Source organism: Hyaena hyaena, unplaced genomic scaffold, assembly GCF_003009895.1.
Source record: "Hyaena hyaena isolate Hyena2069 unplaced genomic scaffold, ASM300989v1 scaffold_327, whole genome shotgun sequence".
In the NCBI taxonomy this organism is placed as follows: Eukaryota; Metazoa; Chordata; class Mammalia; order Carnivora; family Hyaenidae; genus Hyaena; species Hyaena hyaena.
This window is the reverse complement of record NW_024080962.1, coordinates 546,973-568,397: the sequence shown is the minus strand read 5'-3', so window position 1 is coordinate 568,397 and position 21,425 is coordinate 546,973. Positions and strand designations below refer to the sequence as shown.

The 21,425-nt window shown below is 41.2% G+C and overlaps 1 protein-coding gene across 1 annotated transcript in view; it reads left to right on the top strand.

Annotated features, from left to right (window-relative positions):
• Positions 1-21,425, top strand: part of CLVS1 (clavesin 1) — a 161,823-nt gene that overhangs the window by 110,574 nt on the left and 29,824 nt on the right. The window contains exons 3-4 of the mRNA XM_039249126.1: positions 16,137-16,247; positions 19,758-19,993. Of these exons, the coding sequence (XP_039105057.1) occupies positions 16,137-16,247; positions 19,758-19,993 (347 nt within the window). The remainder of the gene's footprint in view (positions 1-16,136; positions 16,248-19,757; positions 19,994-21,425) is intronic.

Sequence of the window (21,425 nt, the reverse complement as noted above, 5' to 3'; positions counted from 1 at the left end):
CTATCAGTGTAAGTGTCTGTCCATGAAAAAATTACTCAGATATTTATAGTGGTCAACATTTATTACGGAGCCTATTGTGCTTTGTAAATTGTGCCCTTAAAATAGCACTTATGATTAGACCAATGCAATGTATAAATAATACAACTTTACTGTTCTAAAGTCTGCATACTTGTCAAGACTCCTTTGCAGATGCTTTTATGAATCATAAGTATATTAATGCATCAGATCGCCAAGAGATGCTGATATCAAACATTAAATTTCACAAAACCATTTAGATAGTTGTGGTGTGATTTGGTGAGAATTTTCTTTGAATAGTGGAATTAAGTGGTTACAAGTCAATATAGGCCCATTAAGCATATTAGACAGATAATCATAAAGAAGAGATGTATGAGATAGTTTTTCAATGCAAGAAAAATAAATTTTCCCCCCAAGGTCACTTTTTTTTGCCCTCTAAGTTCAGAGCATGTTTTTGTTTTTGTTTTGCACTCAGCAACGCAGCAAACTCATTTCAGCATAAGAGGCAATATTTTCTACATGTGCGAAATGAGTCTTGGACTCAACAGGAGGCTTTTTTCGGGTCCAGCATGTAGTGGCCTGCCACTGCCAGTGTCCAACTTCCTGCCCTCAAGATGACACCAAATCTGTGCTCACTGTGTTCCCGTTGAAAGGAAAGATTACGCTCTATCGGACAAGCTCAGCGCCATTTAACTCTAATGATGGTGCAGCTTTTTCCTATGGCTAGAGATCAAAGAATTGGATCCAACAAATAGCTTCCTCAGGAGAAGACCCAGCCCCCTGGTCTTACTTGGTTAGAGCCAGAAATCAGCAGGTCTCTCTCTCTTTCTAACGGCCAGGGGGCAAGCTGGGTGAAATAGGAATAAGACAGATTTTCAAATGACTAAAGCACATTTCTAACTTTAAAAAGGAGACAAAATAACTTCTTAAAGTCACCTACTTGCTCCCTGTAACTATATGACTTTCATAATAGATTTGTTTAAAATAGTATCTGACAATATTTAAACTGTCACACTGCTGACTCAAATCTGACAGGTCTGATACCCGAAGTACAGGGTTTCTAACTTACAGAGAGGTTAAGGCCAGAATTTCCCCTTGCGCATTTTCTAGAATATTACCTTCGTTAATAAACTCCTCCCCCCCCCCAAAAAAAAAGGTCCTGTGGCATAAAACCCACAGGAAATGACGAGTTAAACAAAGTTCAACTGGTTTCTTTGCTACCAGACTTTTTCAAAGGCTGTCATGAAATAGACAAATGTGTCCCTTAACTTCCCAAGGGAAGGCTGGGTGCACAGCGTTCAACTTGGAAGCCTCTGTTGTATGCAGGGCCCCTTCGGAGTTCATAGTCTGCGGTGCTTACTTTGGGAAATGCTGGTTTAGATGATCCCTTTCCTGAGACCTGGTGGAAACGCTCCACCTCTGGATTTTTATCCTGCTTGACCTTGGCCTGAAATACCAGCCCTAGGCGACCACACAGCCGGCTTGCTCAAGATTCTTTTCCCAGCAAGGCTTTTTCTGATGGCTTTTTGAAATTCAGGTGCTTTCCTCGACATTCTCACATTCCGACATCCTGACATTCCGCCGCTTTCTTCCCCGTTTATTTTCCAGTGTAGCACCTTCTAGCTTTTTATTGCTGTTGTTGTTTATGTTTATGTTTATGTCTCTTTCCCCCTCGGCTGGAAGGGAAGCTCCTTAAAGGCAGGGACCTTCACATGCCACATTCAAGGACCATTTCTCAGTTTTCATCTTATTCAGCCTCTCAGAAGAATTAGACAGCACGGACTGCCCTCTCGATTGTGAACGCACTGAGATAGTCTGAATAGGCTCCTTGGCCCCCAGGACACGGGCTCTTTCCTGCCCTGCTGGCCACCCTTCAGACACGCAGGCTAGACTCTTCTGTTCCTGCCTTGTAAACACAGCAATGCTGAGGATTCGGGCTCTGCTCCGACTTCGCTCACGGCCTGGGCCACCTCCCAGAACTCACGGTTTTAAATATCCTCAGCAAGCGGGTAACCCCCTCCTGTCCCTACCTCGGATGCCGTCTGCCGTTCATTGTTACCGTCTGAGCTCGTCGGGGCAGGGTGCCTTATGCTGGTTTGGATTTTTCTCACTCCCACAGAATCTTCTACTGCTGTTCCTGATTAGGCAGCTCTACTGCCTCCAACGAGTGGCTCGTAGGTTAGGGCTCCCTGCATCCTGGGGCCCCCTATCTTCTAGGGCCTCCGAGTTCCTCGCTTCCAACCACATGGGGAAGAGGGAAGGAGCGTGGAAGACGCATATCTACTGGGTCTGGACGTGGTGACCTTACTTGTATCTACACTTCATTCTCCAGAACACAGTTCTGTGTGTCACTCTGCAACAGGGACAGGGAAACCTAGTTTAGCCATGCTCCCCGGAAGAGGAGGCTGAGGTTCTAATGCTCTACGAACTCCATTACAAGGAGGGAGAAGCAGTCCCACAAAAATATGTTATAAATTGTCTCAGCCTGTCCTGACAGCACCCTCCCTGCTGTTTGTTTTGGAGATACTTTATTCCTAGTTTTTTTTTTTTTTTTTAAATTTAGTTTCCTTTTACTTTAATTCCAGTACAGTTAACACACAGTGTTATATTAGTTTCAGGTGTACAGCATAGTGATTCAACACTTCCATATGTCACCCAGTGCTTGTCACGACAAGTGTGCTCCTTAATCCCCATCACCTATTTCACCCATCCCCCCACCCACCTCCCCTCTGGTAACTATCTGTTTGTTCTCTACAGTCAAGAGCCTGTTTCATGGTTTGCCTCTCTCTCTCTCTCTCTCTCATTTTCCCTTTGCTTACTTGTTTTGTTTCTTAAATTCTACACATGAGTGAAATCATATGGTATTTATCTTTCTCTGACTGATTTATTTTGCTTAAGATTATACTCTCTAGTTCCGTCCATATCATTGTAAATGGAAAGATTTCATTATTTTATATGGTTGGATAATATTCCATTATATATATATTTTATATACGTATATACACATACATAATACATCTTTTTTTATCCATTCATCTATCCATAGATACTTGGGCTGCTTCCATAATTTGACTATCATAAATAATGCTGCTATAAACTATCCCTTTGTATTTTTTTGGTAAGTAGCCAGTAGTGAGATTGCTGGATCATAGGGTAGTTCTCTTTTTTACTTTTTGAGGAACTCCATACTGTTTTCTTTTTTTAAAATTTTTAATGTTTTCTTTATTTCGAGAAAGAGAGACAGCGTGAGAAGGAGAGGGTCAGAGACAGAGGGAGACACAGAATCTGAAGCAGGCTCCAGGCTGAGCTGTCAGCACAGAGCCCGACGCGGGGCTCGAACCCATGAACCGTGAGATCATGACCTGAGCCGAAGTCGGCCACCCAACCAACTGAGCCCCCCAGGCGCCCTTCCATACTGTTTTCTAAAGTGGCTGTACAAGTTTGCATCCTCACCAACAGTGCAAGAGGGTTCCTTTTCTCCACATCTTCACCAACACTTGTTTCTTACGTGTGTGATTTTTTTGAATGTTTATTTATTATTTTAGAGAGACAGAAAGAGACAGAGCATAAGCAGGGGAAAGGCAGAGAGAGAGGGAGAAAAAACCGGAAGCAGGATCCAGGCTCCGAGCTGTCAGCACAGAGCCCAACATGGGGCTTGAACCCACAAACCACGAGATGATGCCCTGAGATGAAGTTGGACACTGAACCGACTGAGCCACCCAGGCGCCCCATTTTGTGTTTTTGATTTTAGCTATTCTGACTGTTATTGGTAATTTTCCACATGGAGAAATGAGGTGTATTTAGAGTTTAGAAAATGAAATGTGCTCCAATACAAGAAAAGTTTTGGTGGGCTGAGATCTCCTGCAGAATAAGACCATGTTAAAATAAATATATCTATGCTATAAAAGTACAATATTCCCCAATAAGGCATGATCAATATGTGGATATTCAGCTTTACCTTTAAAACTTCTAGAGTCCTTATTAAGAACAGCTATCCATTCTATTCTAATAATAACAGAATTAGTCTTACTGACCTGATTAATCTTATCTGAATTAGTAAGCACTGCATTCTTAAAATGCACGGTCAAAATTGTGCTGATGTAAAGAGCTTAAATGAGCCTGTAGTAGAGGGATAAAGGCATCAACTATAAGAACAGACAGATCTGGATTAAAACTCATTCACTCTCTCCTTGATGTGTGAACTTGGACAAGTGTTTAACTACCCTAAGTAAGGCTTTGCTTCCTCACTTGTAAAACTGGTATACTTTAATAGATAATACAATCCATATATAACATCCACATAATATTGTCATGAGTGTTACATGAGTTAACACATATGAAAGCTCCTGATAGACACTATATGCCCAATTCTTACCTATTGAGTTACTTTCATTGTTTTTAATATTTTTTCTTAAATTGTATTTATTAAGACTTTTAACATTTTAGTGCCCTTGCTTATTACAGCCCTAGTCGCAAATCAAGGACATTTTGTGGTTAAAGGCTTCTCATTAGCTGGCAACTTTGCTTTCAGTGATTTCTGTGTCATTTCCATCATGCTTCTTTCTTTAAGAGACACCATACTTTTGTGAGTTTAAGCACTAAACTTCAAGGTTGAATGATATGAAGAATACTGTATCTTCTTGCATTGATTTCCAGTGCAAATCAGTGATCCAAGCAACCTGGGTTTCTCCATGAATTGGCTTTTAAATAATGAACAACAATCATCTGTTTACTACTTAGGGACCCCCAGGGAAACCTGAAGATGAAATATTGTGTCCTTACCACAATGTATTTGCTACTTAATAGTCAGATATAAGGGCACCATGGTTAGAAAAGCTGGAAGTGATTTTTGTGGCAACTTAAGTTTCCATTGCTTGAGTTCATCTCTGCAGACTCAGCGTGACCGTGCTCCTTTCCTGGTAGCAGTCATGGTCGCCCTTTAGCTCATCTCACTTGAGCAGCAATGAGATTGCCAGAGTGAAAGAAGGATACAGTTCTATGTGGAGCTTGATTAAGTAGGAAGTTAAAAAAACAATTGGGATTATCTCAGTTTTCTTGTTACTAAAGGCGTTCGTACCAGACATGAGGTGATACCAGTGTAATCAAGATAGTCATTAAATTTATAGTCATTTTCTGTTATCTTGGCAAAAATTTGACAGGTGTGAACCACAAGATGATTTTTGAGCTCTTTCCCTTCCTTCCTTCTCCCTCCCTCCCTCCCTCCCTCCCTCCCTCCCTCCCTCCCTTCCTTCCTTCCTTCCTTCCTTCTTTCCTTCCTTCCTTCCTTCCTTCCTTTTCCTATGTTTTAAAACAGAGATCATCTGAAGCTTACTCTTATACCACAGTAGTGCTAAGCAAAACGTAGGGACTCCTGGTGGCAAATAAACTCTTGAAGACCCTCAAGCATAGTCACAATGTATTTTGTTAGCTCTTTATACAAGGCGTTTTTATCTGGCCTCTGCAGGACATCCAGCCTTCCCTGATCTTCACCTCTGGCTTCCTGAGCTGTTTATTAGCTTTGCTTTAAAGGAACTACCATAGAGCACAGAACCTAAACTCTGAATTCTGTGTCTTCCTTTCAAAGTATTGTCATTTCCCACTGGACAATGAGCTGGTTGAGGACAGAGATTATGTTTCCTATATCCCTGCACATCTGCATTTTCCATATAAGAGGGGCCTGATAACTGCTTGCTGACCTGGTGGGCAGAATTGAACATGAAAGGGATGGCCAAGGAATGTTGTTTAGGACTGTTGCAACCAGAGAGGGTTCTGAGCTTGATCTGCTGGTAAGCTCAGTTTGACAGAAGGCGAGCTTTGCTTACTATGGTTAGGAGCACTGCCAATCCGTTTCAGGATCTGCAGATCAACCTTTTATCTTCTAGCCTGTCCTGATCTAAACTTGCATTAAAAAAAAAACTGAGCCCGGGGCGCCTGGGTGGCTCAGTCGGTTGAGCGTCCAACTTCGGCTCAGGTCATGATCTCACTGTTCGTGGGTTTGAGCCCTGCGTCGGGCCCTGTGCTGACAGCTCGGAGCCTGGAGCCTGCTTCAGATTCTGTGTCTCCCTCCCTATCTGACCCTTCCCTGCTCATGCTCTCTGTCTCTCAGAAATAAATAAAACATTAAAAAACAAACAAACAACTGAATCCTTCCTGACCTCAAGAGAACACCAGGTCAGTACAGTTTCTCAGAAGTCAACAATGATTTCTAGGAGCATATATTGGAAGAAAATCCATCGCCTGTAATCAGTTGAAGCCATTGACCAGCGGCCTTGCTAATAAGCATGTTCTCTCCTCTTTCGTGCTTGCTACGGATATATATGAAGCATTTGGTGTGTAACTGCTAGGCATGAGCTCTCCATTTCCTTGCAAATAGGTGGATATGTGACTTTCACACTAATGACTACCACGTGGTATAATAAAAACCCATCAGTATGAAATATCGCATTTTTAGAAGGCTCTCTCACATCAGTGAAGCCCATTTATGCTGCTGAAAATGTTTTAATCTGTACACTTTGATGTGGGAAATGGGTGTCCTTACTAGGACATGCATAAACTGAATAGATAAAGCCGATCTTCATGCGTGTGTCTTTATACTTCCTGCAGACCTACCTACATACGCACAGTTATATGAATGAATGGATTCCCTCTGCCAAGGCCCTGAAGAGCACTCAGAGCTGCTCAAGGGAAGGAGGCAGAAAGTATGAGAGACAGCTCTTGGGCTCATCTGTCCCTTTTCCTTTCCCGCATTTGGTTTTCAGAGGAATTGCAATAGATGGGGGAAGTTCATGTATTTGGGGATTTGAGTGGCCCTGTTTTACTTTTCACATAAGGGCAGCAGAAGAGATGAGAAAGGTTGAGAGTTTGAGAGGGCAGTTGTTGCGAGCAAAGTTCCCCAGGCTTCATAGGGCAATGTGATTTTGAGGTCAGATGTGTTTTGAGCCCTATTGTGAAATACGTTCTTCTGCAGGCATTACAAATCTCAGAAGATGGCACTAGTAAGTGCTTCATTAGCCAGCAGGAAACTTGACCAACTGCCGCCAGTAACATCTGTATCTGATTGTCAAAGAAAGAGGAAATAGTTAGGCCTCTGTCACGTTGCTCCTAAATCCGAATCAAACCCAAGAAAAAGCAGCCGAGCGATGCTCGAATAGAGCCAGTGTGAAAATGAAGTGGAAATGAAGTGCCCATTAAAACATAAAGTACATTTCTGATAGATTGCTGGAATCACTGAACACTGGCCAAGACTCCCAAAGAAAATAAAGAAGGGCACCTCGGAACATCCTACGATGTATCTTGTGCCTTTTAATTTACTTTGCCATTGTTTGTTTAACATTCCATGTAAGGCAGAAAAAATCACCCATAGAAATGCTTCTGCTATATTTTAAAGATGGCTACTTCCACTTTAGAGAGTTCTAAAATATTCAAATATCATATTCTTTAATTTTTATTTTGAAATAATTGTAGATTCACATGCAATTGTAAGAGATAATACAGAGACATCCTGCATGGCCTTTATTTAGTTTGCCCCACTGGTAATGACTTGCAACACTATACGCAATATCTCAACCAAGGTACTGACATTGATACAGTCAAGATACAGAACATTTTCATCACCACAAAGATCACTCATGTTACTCTTTTATAGCCACACCCATTTCCCTCAACCCTCACCCGCTCTTTAACCCCTGGTAACCACCAATTTGTTGTTTCTATATTTTGTCATTTCAAGAATGTAATTGTATGAATGGAATCATACAATATATAAGTTTTGGGGATGAGTTTTTTTTCCGCTTAGCAAAATTCTCCAGAGGTTTTTCCAGATTATTGTGTGTATCAGTAATTGTTCCTTTTAATTGCTGAGTAGTGTTCCACGGTATTAATGTACTAATTTGCTTAACCATTCATTCACTCAAGGACATCTAGGTTATTTCCAGTTTGGGACTATTACAAATAAATCTGCTATAAACATTCATGCACCAATTTTTGTGTAGACATAAGTTTTTATTTTTCTGGGATGAATACTCCAGAGTGTAATTCTTAGGTAATCTGGTAGGTGTATATTTAATGTTTCAGAAAACTGCCAAAATGTTTTCCAGAGTGACTGTACTATTTTACATTCCCGCCAGCAATGTAGGAATGATCTAGTTTCTCCATGTCCTCACTAGCGTTTGGTGTTCTTGTTTTTTTTAAGACATTCTAATAGGTTTATAGCGTAATAGCTCATTGAGTCTAACTTGCATTTCAATAATGGTTAATGATATGGAACATATTTTCATGTGCTCATTTGACATCCATATAGTTTCTTGGGGAAAAAGTCTCTTCATGTCTCTTGTCCATGTTCTAATTGGATTATTTGCCTTTTTGCTGTTGAGATTGAGGTGTATTATATATCCTATATATTACTCCTTTATGAATAAGTGGTTTGCAAATATTTTGTCCCCCTTCGCAGCTTCTTAAATTTTGCCGATATCCAATTTATTATTCTTCTCATTTTATGGATCATGCTTTTGGAGTCAAGTCTAAAAACTGTCTGGTCCGAGATCCTAAAGATTGTCCCCAATACTTTCTCTAAGTCTGTATAGTTGTGTTTTACATTAAGTCCATGATCCATTTTGAGTCAGTTTTTATACGAGGTGTATAATTTAAGAGAGGTATTGATTGATTGATTGATTGATTGATTGATGCTTATGGAAGTCCAGTTACTCCAGTACTATGTGTTGAAAAGCTTTCTTCCTTTGTTGAAATGCTTTTGTACTTTAGTAAAAAGTCAGTTGGGCATATTTGTGTGAATCGATTTCTGAGTTCTCTATGCTGCTTCATTGACCCATGCATTTTCCCCTCCTCTGATACCACACAGTCTTGATTATTGCAGCTCTAATAAGCTTTGGTTTGGGTAAAATAATTTCTTCCACTTTATTCTTCTTTTCAAAATTGTTTTTACTATTCTAGGGTCTGTGCCTTTCCATATAAATTTTAGAATATTCCTATTGATGTCTACAGAAAAAAAATCTCACTTGGCTTCTGATAGATACTGTAGATCTGTCTATCAAGTTGAGGGGAATTGACATATTTAGTATGTTCTCTTTTGGTTCACAATATAATAAGTCTCTTCATTCATTTAAATCTTCTTTGATTTCTTTCATCAGCATTGTGCAGTTTTCAGCATACAAATCCTGGATATGTTTTGTTAGATTTATAGTTTAAGTATTTCATTTTTGGACCAATTATAAATAGTATTGCATTTTAAATTTCAGTGGCTTTATGTAGATTCTTTGTATGTTTAGTTTATATCCTGCAATGTTAATGAACTCAGTTATAGGAAGGTTGTATTTTTTCTTTTTTGGTGTCAGGTGTTTTTTTTTTTTTTTATAGATTCCTTGGGATTTTCTATGTAGATAATCATGTTATTTCCAAATAGAGTCCAAATTTTCCAGGAGTTTTTTTTTTTTTTAATCACAAATGGGTGCTGAATTTTGTTAAATTCTTTTTCTACATCACTTGATAAGATCGTGTAATTTTTCCTCTTTGGCCTGCCCAAACAGTGGATTACTGTTGTAAGGGCACTTGGGTTTTGTTTTAATCAGGTATGGTGAGACACACAGACATGGAAATGACTGTCAGGAAGGAATTAATTTGTTCTAGTTACAGATCCCTAGAAACCGGGTCAAGGCATGTCATGATGGGAGAGGCACAAGAGGAAGACAGCGGTTTGTCAGGAGGCAGAGAGAGTGAGGAGAAAACTGGGCAAGAGTCTTAACTGTGATTTTCAAGGCAAGAAATAAGGAAGGCAGGTATAGGAAGGTACGAAGGTTTAGGATTTAGGCTAGTTTGAATAATTCCCGTGGGCTCCTGGGTATAGGAGCTGTCCCTGGTCCTGGGAGTGATTAGGGCAGAGGAATAGTGGCCCAGAGTGCAAGAGTCCAATAAAAGAGGCAGGTGGGGGTACGAGTGCGGGATTGGGTAGTCTGCATATAAAGGGGTTCTCTCTTGCTCTCTCTAAGAATCAGCCAAGGGGCAGTTCCTTCCTCATCAACAAGTCCTCAGATGGCAAGCCATCAAATATAGAAACTAGAAAATATGGTTAATCATTCAGTTAATTAATTTTTTTTTAATTCTTTTTTTAAATTTTTTATTTATTTCTAGGAGAGAGAGAGAGAGACAGCGTGAGCAGAGGAGGGTCAGAGAGAGAGGGAGTCACAGACTGAAACAGGCTCCAGGCTCTGAGCTGGCAGTCAGCACAGAGCCCGACGCGGGGCTCGAACCCACGAACCGCGGGATCATGACCTGAGCGAAAGTCGGACGCTTAACCGACTAAGCCACCCAGGCGCCCCTAATTTTTAAATATTGAGCCAGCTTTGCATCCCTGGTATAAACCTCACTTGTACATAGTATATACTTCTTTATATATATTGCTAAATTCTGCTTGCTAATATTCTGTTTAAGGATTTTTATAACCATATTAATGAAAGATATTGACCTGCAATTTTATTTTGTGGTACTTGTAAAATAAAATCTGTAATTTTATTTTATGGTATTTTTGTTTCACTTTGGTATTTGGGTAATACTAGCTTCATAAATGAATCAGAAAGTGTTTTCTCCTCTTCTATTTCCTGGAAGAAGTGATGTAGAATAGATGCTAACTCTTCTTTGAAAATTTTGTAGAATCTTCCAGTGACCCTGAGCACAGTTCGGGTAACTTTTAAAGTTACAAATGTAATAATTCTCTTAATAGTTAAGCGCTATTCAAATTACTTATTTCATCCTGGGTGAGTAGTGGTAGTTAGTGTTTTCTGGGGAATTGGCCCGTTTCTTCTCAGTTGTCACATATATGTGTATAATTGCTTACAATATTCCTTGATTATCCTTTTGATGTCTGCAGAGTCTGCAGCAATATCTGCACTTTTGTTCCTGACCTTAGTAATCTGTGACATGTCCCTTTGTTTCTTTGTCAGTCTTGCTAAATGTTTGTTTATTTTACTGACCTTTTCAAAGAATCAGCTCTTTGTTTCATTGATGTTCTTTATTGTTTTTCTATTTTCAGTGTCATTGATTCCTGCTCTTTATTATTTATTTTCTTAACCTTGATTTGGCATTGGTTTGCTCTTCTTCCTCTATGTTCTTTGTTTTTTAAAGGTTTATTTATTTTGAGAGAGAGAGAGAAATAGAGAGTACGCACAGTGGGGGAGGGGCAGAGAGAGAAGGAGAAAGAGAGAATTACGAGCAGGCTCCACACTGTCAGTGCAGAGCCCAATATGGGGCTCGAACTCACAAACCATGAGATAATGACTTGTGCCAAAGTCAGGCACTTAACAAACTGAGCAGCCCAGGTGACTCTGCCTCTACATTCTTAAAGTGGGGGCTTTAATTACTGACTCAAGATTTTTCCTCTTTTTGTATCTATGCAGTCAGTGCTATAAATTTCCCCGTCAGCACTGCTTTAGCTCTTTTTCACAAACTTTGATACATTGTATTTTCATTTCCCTTCAGTTCCCTGTATTTTTAAATTTCCCTTGAGACTTCTTCTTTGCCCCACCCCCGAATTATTTAAATATGTGCTCTTTAGTTTCAAAGGGCTTGGAAATTTTCCTGTTAACTTTCTGTTAAATTTCCAGTTTGATTCCATTATGGACAGATTTCACTGTATGATTTCACTTCTTTTAAGATTGTTGTGTTTGTTTTTTTTTTAATGTCCCAGGTATGGTCAGTCTGTCTTGATATACGTTCTGTGGGCACTTAAATTTTTTTTAATGTTTATTTATTTTTGAGACAGAGAGAGGCAGAGCATGAGCAGGAGAGGGGCAGAGAGAGAGGGAGACACAGAATCTGAAGCAGCTTCAGGCTCTGAGCTGTCAGCACAGAGCCCGACACAGGACTCGAACCCACGAACTGCGAGATTGTGATCTGAGCTGAAGTCAGACATTTAACAAGACTGGGCCACCCAGGCGCCCCTATGGATACTTAAAAGGAAAGTGTATTCTGCTGCTATTGCATAGAACGCTTTACACATATTGAAAGGATACTTGTTTAAAATATGAAACATGAAATAAGAAAGCAGAATATTGTCTTTTTTGGGCTGCCTAGGTGACTCAGTAGGTTAAGTGTCCAACTTCAGCTCAAGTCATGATCTCAAAGTTCATGAGTTGAAGCCCCACATCAGGCTCTGTGCTGACAGATCAGAGCCTGAAACCTACTTCAGATTCTGTGTCTCCCTCTCTCTCTGCCCTTCTGCTGTTTGTGCTCTCTCTTTCTCAAAAATAAATAAATAAACACTTAAAAATACAATACAATACAATACAATACAATACAATACAATACAATACAATACAAACTATTTCCCTGTTTGTTCAGACCTATTCCTTATCACCCCATCACTTTATTGGTCACTGACTTCTCCATTTATCTTGTGATCCTACTTTGCATGCTCTCTGATATCAGATCCTTATCTTTAATTGAGATGCTTTAATAGTTATCCCATATGGGAAAACATGGCACATGGATGAGAACAGCCCTACTCTGCAGATTCAGAGAGCAGAGAGGGCTTCCTGAACATGAGTGAGTGGAGCTCAGATTCACAGGTCAGCTGTTGAGCCAGTATTCTAGGTAGCAGAGATTCAGAGGTAGCACTTTTTGAATGTGGAGTTAGAATGCTTTGAGGACTAGTTTGGAAGATGTGTTCGCCCTCATAAATATGTGCTGAGCTGAAGAGGTGCAAGGTACAAACTGATGCTTCAGTGAAGAACTAAAGATGCTCAACAAACCATTACCTGATTGACATTGCCTGTGTCCCCACCACCTGTGAATGCTACATTTGTATTATTCAATACTGTATCACCAGCATCAAGCAGGCCATCGATGAATAGTTATTAAGTCCAATATCAAAAGCATGATCCCACTAAGAAAGGAAAGAAGGAAGAAAAGAAGAAAAAGAAGGAAAAAAAGGGAAAGGAAGGAAGGGAAGAAGGAACAGAGCATGGGTAACCTCAATGCTGTCTACCGGCAATTTAGTCTTTCCCTTACTAGGCACATGGTAGGAGCCCACTTCCTGACCCTTTTGAGGGCAGGCACGTGTTTGGCTTATCGCATATGACAGATGAAGCATGTCACTTTCTGGTGGCCAACCTTAAGATCTAAGGTGTGATTCTTCCAGCCATGGCAAGCAGCACTGTCCCAGATGGCGAAGGCTGCATCCCTGGCTGACAGCAAAGCCAGCATGGCTCCCCGCCAACCCAGCAAGGATATTCGATTCTGTGTGAGCAAGAAATAAATCTTCATAGTTTTCAAAGATAAAAAGCAGGGGCTGTGTGTTATTATAATGGAGCCTGTCCTAAATGACAGAAAATAGTAAGAGTATGTCTTTAGCAGTGGGAAAATACATGATCTGTCTCATCTTCTTTCTTGTCTTTCTCTATTTTCTAGCTTTTAAAAAATGGTTTAAATTTATTTTTGACTTTTTTAGAATGGGTTATTTTTGTCATAAGGAAATACATTAATGTAAAATAAACCCGGGGACAAATTTTACAATTCGTATATCCTTATCATTTGAGGTGATGTATATTTTTACTGGTAGGTGCATGAAATGTACAGAAATTAACAGCATTTTCTTGAATGCAGGGTATGTTTTAGCACATATTCTTTAGTTACCAAGAACTCTGACAAAGTGTTACACTGTCATCGAATCCTGGCCTGCCATCTTGAGATGGGTCCAGACCCTAAGAAATGTAACTCAATATGGGTAGTGAACCATTGGGGTCTTTGGAGACATTTTCCCTTTATCTGTGGTTTGCTTCCCCCTCTCTGTGGTTTACTAATGAGTTCAGGAAACACCACCAATGATAGTCATGGCTTATCAGAGGGTTGTGTTGGCCAATGTTTTCTTCCCGTCTTCCCCTGGCACAACACACATACACACACAAACACACACACTTCCCCTGGCACAACACACACACATTCCATTATTAATAACATGGTCAGACACATTTGAGAATACCAGAACATTTGCACTTCGTCTTTATTAAATAAGAGGGGACTTTGTTTGAATTTTCTAGAGAGACCTGAAGCGAAGCGATCTTGTTTCCACTCTGGCCCAAACCTAGACCTCTGAGACACAGGATTTTTTACAGACATGTATCTGCACATAGTTACTGGCTGACCTGGATGAGATCAATAAAATCCCATGCCTTCAAGCCAGCAGGCTTGAAGCCAGGGCCAACCTAGAGAGAACTGACTGGGTCTCAGCCCTGTGTTTTTTCTTTCAACCTTCTCTGACACAAACAGAAGACCACTTTGATGTCTTGGACGATTGAGTTTCCATAGACTAAAACTTAGAGACTCTAGATGTTTTAAAAAGGCTAATATTTTCTCTGAGATTTTACCCACTGCCTTGAGAGTAGTATTTACAGTTTTCTTCCACTTTACTAACGTGAAAATGTGTAACGCAATAGGCTTTCATTGGGTCCTTCAGTAACCATGCTTGGTGTGGGATACTGAGTTTTGTTTCTGAATAACAAGTTCAGAAGAACGAAAACAGGTGAAGTTAGCATGTAACACTTTTTGTTAAGGGAAAACTCTGAGGAATGATCTTATTGTTTTAGGGCACCAAAGAACTTTTAGATCCCAAACTACCCTAACAGAGAAAAGACAGCCTTGTTAAAATCCTTTACATGTCCAAAGTTAGATTTGGAATAATGAGAGATTATGACACATGAATAAATTAATAAAAACAGCCTCTCCACCCTTACCTGGTGGTTTCAATGAGTTTTTAAAAATAAAACAAGTAAGAAATACGCACCGTCCAAAACAAAGACTTTTAATCAAATTGCCTGGTTTGTCTTCAAAATAAGCGGTTCCTTTGTACTCTGGAAAATGTCTAGATAAAGGCAAACATTATTTTTAAGTTTCTAAAATGTCAACCCTTACGTTGACATTCATGGACTTACTCTGGGAACTAGGTCTCGGTGTGGACGATCCCCGGGGATCCTGGACTCCCAGGGCTCTGAAAAAAAGCTAATAACCCTCTTGCCTTGTTACTAAAAAAGACCCAGGCAAAGGCATTTCGTTCACCCTCGGGGATCGGCTTGCCACCAGAGCTCTTAGCGGGCAGCTCGGTTCCTTCCACTCTCCTCTCTTCTTCCTTACATTTTACAAAGATGCTTGTTGCCATGAAATGGACTGGCAGCACCCTTCGCAATTCAAATAGCTTCGGGTGTTCCTTCTTTTTTTCTTTTTTAATTCCATTAGTCAAGATGAATGCAGTGCAATCTGCGGGAGCTCTGCATCAGGAGCTCTGGTGCGGGTGCCATGGGACTAGCTCAGACTTCATGGTCAAGGCCCCTTATTTTGTGGGTCTAATTAGCATGGAGAACAGCTTCTCTGTTTTTCTAAAGGTAAGACTGTGCCCTGATCTGTATTCTAAAATGGAAGCATTTAAAAGATGCTCTTATTTCCTGATCTATACAAAATATATTGATCTGCAGAAGAGGAGGTCCGAGTTCTCTGTTAGGGGAATCAACTAGCCCATCAATCCACAAGTGTCCTCTCCCTGGGCCCTACCTTGTGGGACCGGGGATGAAGGAAGGGACTAGCCCTGGAATCTGTGGACAAGTTGCCAGCGAATGCTGTCATACATTGGTGGATTCCAGAAAGCTCTATCTCTTCAGTTCCTTTGAAATCCTTTTCCAATCCCTTCCTACACCTAGAAAGTTCTACCTGCTGTCATGATAATGCTCCTGGAAAGGGCTGCGGCTGGTGGGCCGAGAATGAGGGTAGAAGAGTGAGTATGTGCCCAGGGCTTGTCTGACACGCGGCAGAATTCCGGCTCCTTCACCACCTGGTTCACACTCGCTCCTGGGCCACATCGGAGGTCCTATCCCTGTGACTTGGGGAACACAGGGCTGCCATGTAGGCACAGTTTTTAAGTTATGGAGTCAAAGGGGAGGAAAGAAGCAAGGAGAATAGGGGAAACATTAACAGTGGGAAGTATGTGTGCTTTCTTTCTTTCCTGCCATTAGCTGGTGCTTCAGTCGGAGAGGAGAAGCAGGTTGTTCCCAGGGCTGCCGTCCTGTGGGCCCAGTCCAATCTGGAATGTGTGCTAATTGGTGTGCATTTCTCTCTTTCCGCCCCAGGACAGCTTTCCAGCCCGCTTTGGAGGAGTCCATTTTGTCAACCAACCCTGGTACATCCATGCCCTGTACACGCTCATCAAGCCATTCCTTAAAGACAAGACCAGGAAGCGGGTAATGAAAATAAACACCCAATTGCGGGGGGGGGGGGGGAATGCGGAGGGGCAGGTACCGGACCCTCCTTTCAATTTCTCTGCTCCCTTCTCTCTCTTTCTCTCTCCCTCTCTCCTTAGTTTTCACTGTGGGTTTTCTGCACTCCCTGAGCCTTTGAGCCTCAGCTGGATTTTGCAAATGGCCTGGATTTAATCAATAATTTAGTAGAACTGGGTTATTTTCAGAGTCCCAGTGACAAACCAAAGGAAACTTTGAAGGCATGCAAATACCAGATGCCTGTTTTACTGTAAATGCTCAAGGGAGATACAGGGTCAAGCAGCTTCCCGCTCATGGAATATTTTAATAGCTAACATTTTGTCTTGCAAATGTATTATCCTGATGAAGAATGTTTACCATTTGTTTTTCTTCTCCATGGCTCTCAGGTCATAGCTGCTGGCTCCATCACCTTTGAGGCTGGGAAAGCATTCTTCACGAGAAATAATAATGCTCTTAGGAAGAAGGCTTTTAAAGTCTTAATTGCATCAGCTGATGACATTTAGGAGGCCAGCACCTTCGATCAGGGCTGGGGTTTTTCATGGCATTCTGATTAGCCGAGAGACTGAACATGGCTTCTGCACTCCCTCTGAAGCTCAGTCTCCTCATTTATAAGACAGGGAAACAAACCCGAAACCACAGAGCTGTTGGGTAATTTAATGAAGCAGGTAGCATATCGCCACTGACCTGGTAGAGACTCGGTGACTTTTATTCTCTTCCCCATTTAGCTCCCATTCTTGTAAACTTTTTTGATTTCAACTACCTCCTGGGTCAGGTGCACCACCTCTCAAGGGAATCTGGCCAGGGTCAGTCTTACAGCACCTCACATATGCCCCTATATCCAGGGAACCCCTTGCTGGGGAAGAGCCTGAGTATTCAGGAGGGAATGATGATATGAGGGACCTCCCCTACATACACACCCGCATACACACTCTGTATTGTCCCTAACTCCTAGACCTCAGATGCTTCCAGATCCTTAGGAAACACTGCAGCAGGGCATGGGAGGGGAAATTCTCCTGTCCCCAAATAAGCACAGAATTAAGAACTAAAACTCACCAGCCTAGGGAGGCAGGGACATTCGGAAGCATTTTGTAAACTGTCTAAGGGTCAGGACATAGAAGGGAGTTTCTGACACTCTGGGCACAGAACCGAATCTGACAGGTGAAGAATCCAGCCTCCTATCTGCTGAGTTCTTCCATCCCATAGTGCTGCAGGAGAGATGGCAGTTTCCATAGCACTCTTTGTCCTTTAACAACTGCAGGTGTTGGCTATTGATGGGAAAGCAAACTGGTGTGGCCACTCTGGGAAACAGTATGGAGGTTCCTCAAAAAGTTAAGAATAGAACTACCCTATGGTATACCAATTGCACTGCCAGGTATTTACCCAAAGGATAGAAAAATACTGATTTGGAGGGACTTGTGCACCCCAATGTTTATAGCAGCAATATCAACAATAGCCACATTATGGAAAGAGCCCAAATGTCCATTGATTAATGAATGTATATATGTGTATGTACATACAATACATATATTGTGTATATATGTGTGTGTGTGTGTATACACAATGGAATATTTCTCAGCCGTAAAAAGAATGGAATGTTACCATCTGCAATGACATGGATGGAGCTAGAGTGTATTATGCTAAGCCAAATAAATCAGTCAGAGAAAGACAAATACCATATGATTTCACTCCTATGTGGGATTTAAGAAATAAAACAGATGAGGATGGGGGGGAGGAAGTGAGAGGCAAACTATAAAACAGACTCCTTTTTAAAATGTTTATTTATTTATTTTGAGAGAGAGAGAGAGAGAGAGTGCACGTGTGCACAGGGGAGGGGCAGAGACAGAGAGACAGAGAATCCCAAGCAGGCTTTGCACTGTCAATGCAGAGCCAGACACAGGGCTCTGTCTCATGAAGTGTGGGATCATGACCTGAGCCCAAATCAAGAGTTGGATGCGTAACCAACTGAGCCACCCAGGCACCCCAACAGGCTTTTAACTATAGGGTTACTGGAGGGAAGGTGGGTGGGACAGGGGTTAAATGGGTGTGAGTATTAAGGAGGGTACTGGTGATAAGCCCTGAGGGTTGTATATAAGTGATGAATCGCTAAATTCTCCTGAAACTAATATTACACTATATGATACCTAATTGGAAGTTAAATTTAATTTAAAAAACTTGAAGCAAAAAAAAAATGAATATCACAAATAAAATTGAAAGTATAAAGAATTCAAAAATTAAAAAAATAACTGGAAGTGTTAGGTGGGTGGGTAAAAATATTTGCTCTAAACACCGAAGCTAATATTTAGCTCTAGCTTTTCCATGCTTCAAATACTGTAGTCCCTCCTGAAAAGTGTTTTTGCAAAAGCCAGAACATGTGAGTTTCTTCAAAAGCAATCATTCTTATTAAAATTGAGATCCCATGTCAGAAAATGTACATTGTTTTCTGAAGTGCTACCATATTCTTCTGAAGAATCTTGGCACTTAGCTTCTTGTCCCTTTTCTTTTTAAATGTTGCCATTACATCATAAATTACAATCAATACATCAGAGCAAGGTAGTAAGTATATGTGTCTGTTACAAAGGATATTGTAATATAGTATGCGGCGTAATTGATAATACTTTTATGGTATATTATTATGCTATATTTAAATGCTGTAGAAGTCACCTTTGTCTTGCAGAGTGGTTACCTGTGGTGTGCGTGTGTACACCTGTGTGAATATAATCAGTGCTCCTACACTTGGGTGACTCACATGCATTGTTCTTGCAACACAAAGTGTGGGAACCCTAAGTTCTCAGGCCGCAGTTTTCAGGTCCACTAAGAGAATTGAGAAGGCTTTACCTCATGTCCACACCACCCTGGGAGCTAGGAACATGTTAAAAGAGTGAGAAAACATCACCCCTTTTCCTGAGGACCCTTCTCTTCCCGTGGGGAAGTAAGACATAAATGAACAGATCAGAAAAAATAGAAGTCAGCAAATAATAGTTCGTCTTGAAGAACCAGAGTGTGCAGGTGCCTCTGGGACAGAATGAGAAAGAAGATTCCACTTGGTGAAGGCCTGGGAAGGATGGAGAGATGGGGGAGGGGGTACAGAGCGCAGGATGCCCTCAGGGGAGTGGAAGGAAGAGAGCACTGTGGGGATGCATGTAGCATGATTGGGGGTTTGCACGGTCCATGTCACTACCCTTTCTATCATCAGGGCTAATTAGGAGATTACTGTATGTGTAAATTTGGGCCATGGCCAAATAATACCCAATTTGTTCATAAACCTCATTTTTAAAGGACTATTAATTCAGCCCCTTTTCTGAGCAATAAATTAACATTTTATGAAGATTAAGCTGCAGACACAAAATTGAATGCCTCTTTAAACACGATGATCACCAGCAGCGCATCCAATTTGTCATTGCTAAATTGTGTCTAGGCTAAATAGTTGCTCACACATTTTGGATTTTTTGTTGATAGTTGTTTTTTCCTTTGCAGATTTTCCTACATGGAAACAATCTAAACAGCCTTCACCAGCTAATCCACCCTGAGTTTTTGCCCTCTGAATTTGGAGGGACCCTTCCTCCTTATGACATGGGAACGTGGGCCCGGACGTTACTTGGTCCAGACTACAGTGACGAAAATGACTATACTCACACTTCCTACAACGCCATGCATGTGAAACACACATCCTCCAATCTGGAGAGAGAATGTTCGCCCAAGCCGATGAAGAGGTAAGACCTGCATTGTCAGAGCCTCCAAGTCAGGGGTCAATAAGCATTTTTGATTTGGGCCTATTGTGGGTTAAGTAATTGAAGACCTCTATGGGCACAGGACTGAATAACATAAAATGAAATACATTCTCAGCTGACTTCCCTAGAATTGAAAGCAAATGGGGCTTGGCTGGCCCAGAAATCTAGTTATCTCTGTTGTATCAAAGAAACAGTTAAAGGCTGGACCTCGCTCATGTCCTGATTATAGTGCTTGTCGCTAGGGAGTCTGTTAACACACACAGAATGTAATCTTGTGCCTTTGAGACACCCTGGACTGAAAGAACAACCTGCCAGAAAACGTCCCTATCATCTGTGAATTTAGAACATTTGAAATGCTCATTTAGAAATTGAGCATTTGCCTATGAGCACTGATTGGCGCTGGGAACACATGAGTAAGAACAGAGACGTGCGGCTCCGGAAAAACCGTTGAGTAAGACTTTTGTCAACATATTTATAAAGTGGGTGACGTTGGAGCTAGGTTCTGAAGGATGAAAATCAGCCACCCACGCGTAAAAAGGACAAGGCATTCTAGGCAGATGGGATAGAAGGAGGCATGGAGGCTTCAGAAGGATGGGATATTCTGCTGTGGCAAACAGGTGTGCGAGGGGCGGGGGATGGGAGTGGGCATGGAATGAAGCTCTAAAGAATGCTGCATCCGGGAGAGCATTGCGTATCGTATTTAATGGAGTGCCTTGAAAGAGGGTTTTTTTTTTTAAAAAATTGATGTAAAAGTGAGTGCTTTCTCATTGTAAAAATTAAAACCTTATTTTTAAGGCTACAATCTCCTTGACCACTACCTTCAATCTCCATCCCAACTTTTCCCAGGGGTAACCATTGTTATCAGAGTAGGGTGGACCCTTTTCCATTCCATTTTCTGGATATTACCCGCATCTACCCACACCCGTAGAAAATATCTAATATTTTGTATTAGCTTGCTGGGGCTGCTGCAACAACAAACCACAAACTGGGTGGCTTAAGCGATAGAAATGTGTTTTCTCACAATTGGGTTGGTGTGTTATGGGACCTCTCTCCTTGGCTTGTTGATGCCTGCATTCTCCCCGTATCTTCACATGGACTTCCCTCTGTGTCTGCCTCCTAATCTCTTTTTACAAGGATACCAGTCATATAGGATTAGGATTCACCCTAAAGACCTTGTTTTACCTTAATTATCTCTTTTAAAGGCCCCATCTCCAAATATAGTCACATTCTGAGATGCTGGAGGTTGGAGCTTCAACAGTCGAATTTGGGGGACAGAGCACAGTGTATCTCGTAACATACTGCTGTGTGCATCTTTCTATGCCAGTAAATCTGGCCCCATCTCATGTTTTTTGTGCTGCATAGTATTCCAATACATGAATACATCACAGCTTAGCCATTTCCCTAGTGATGAGCA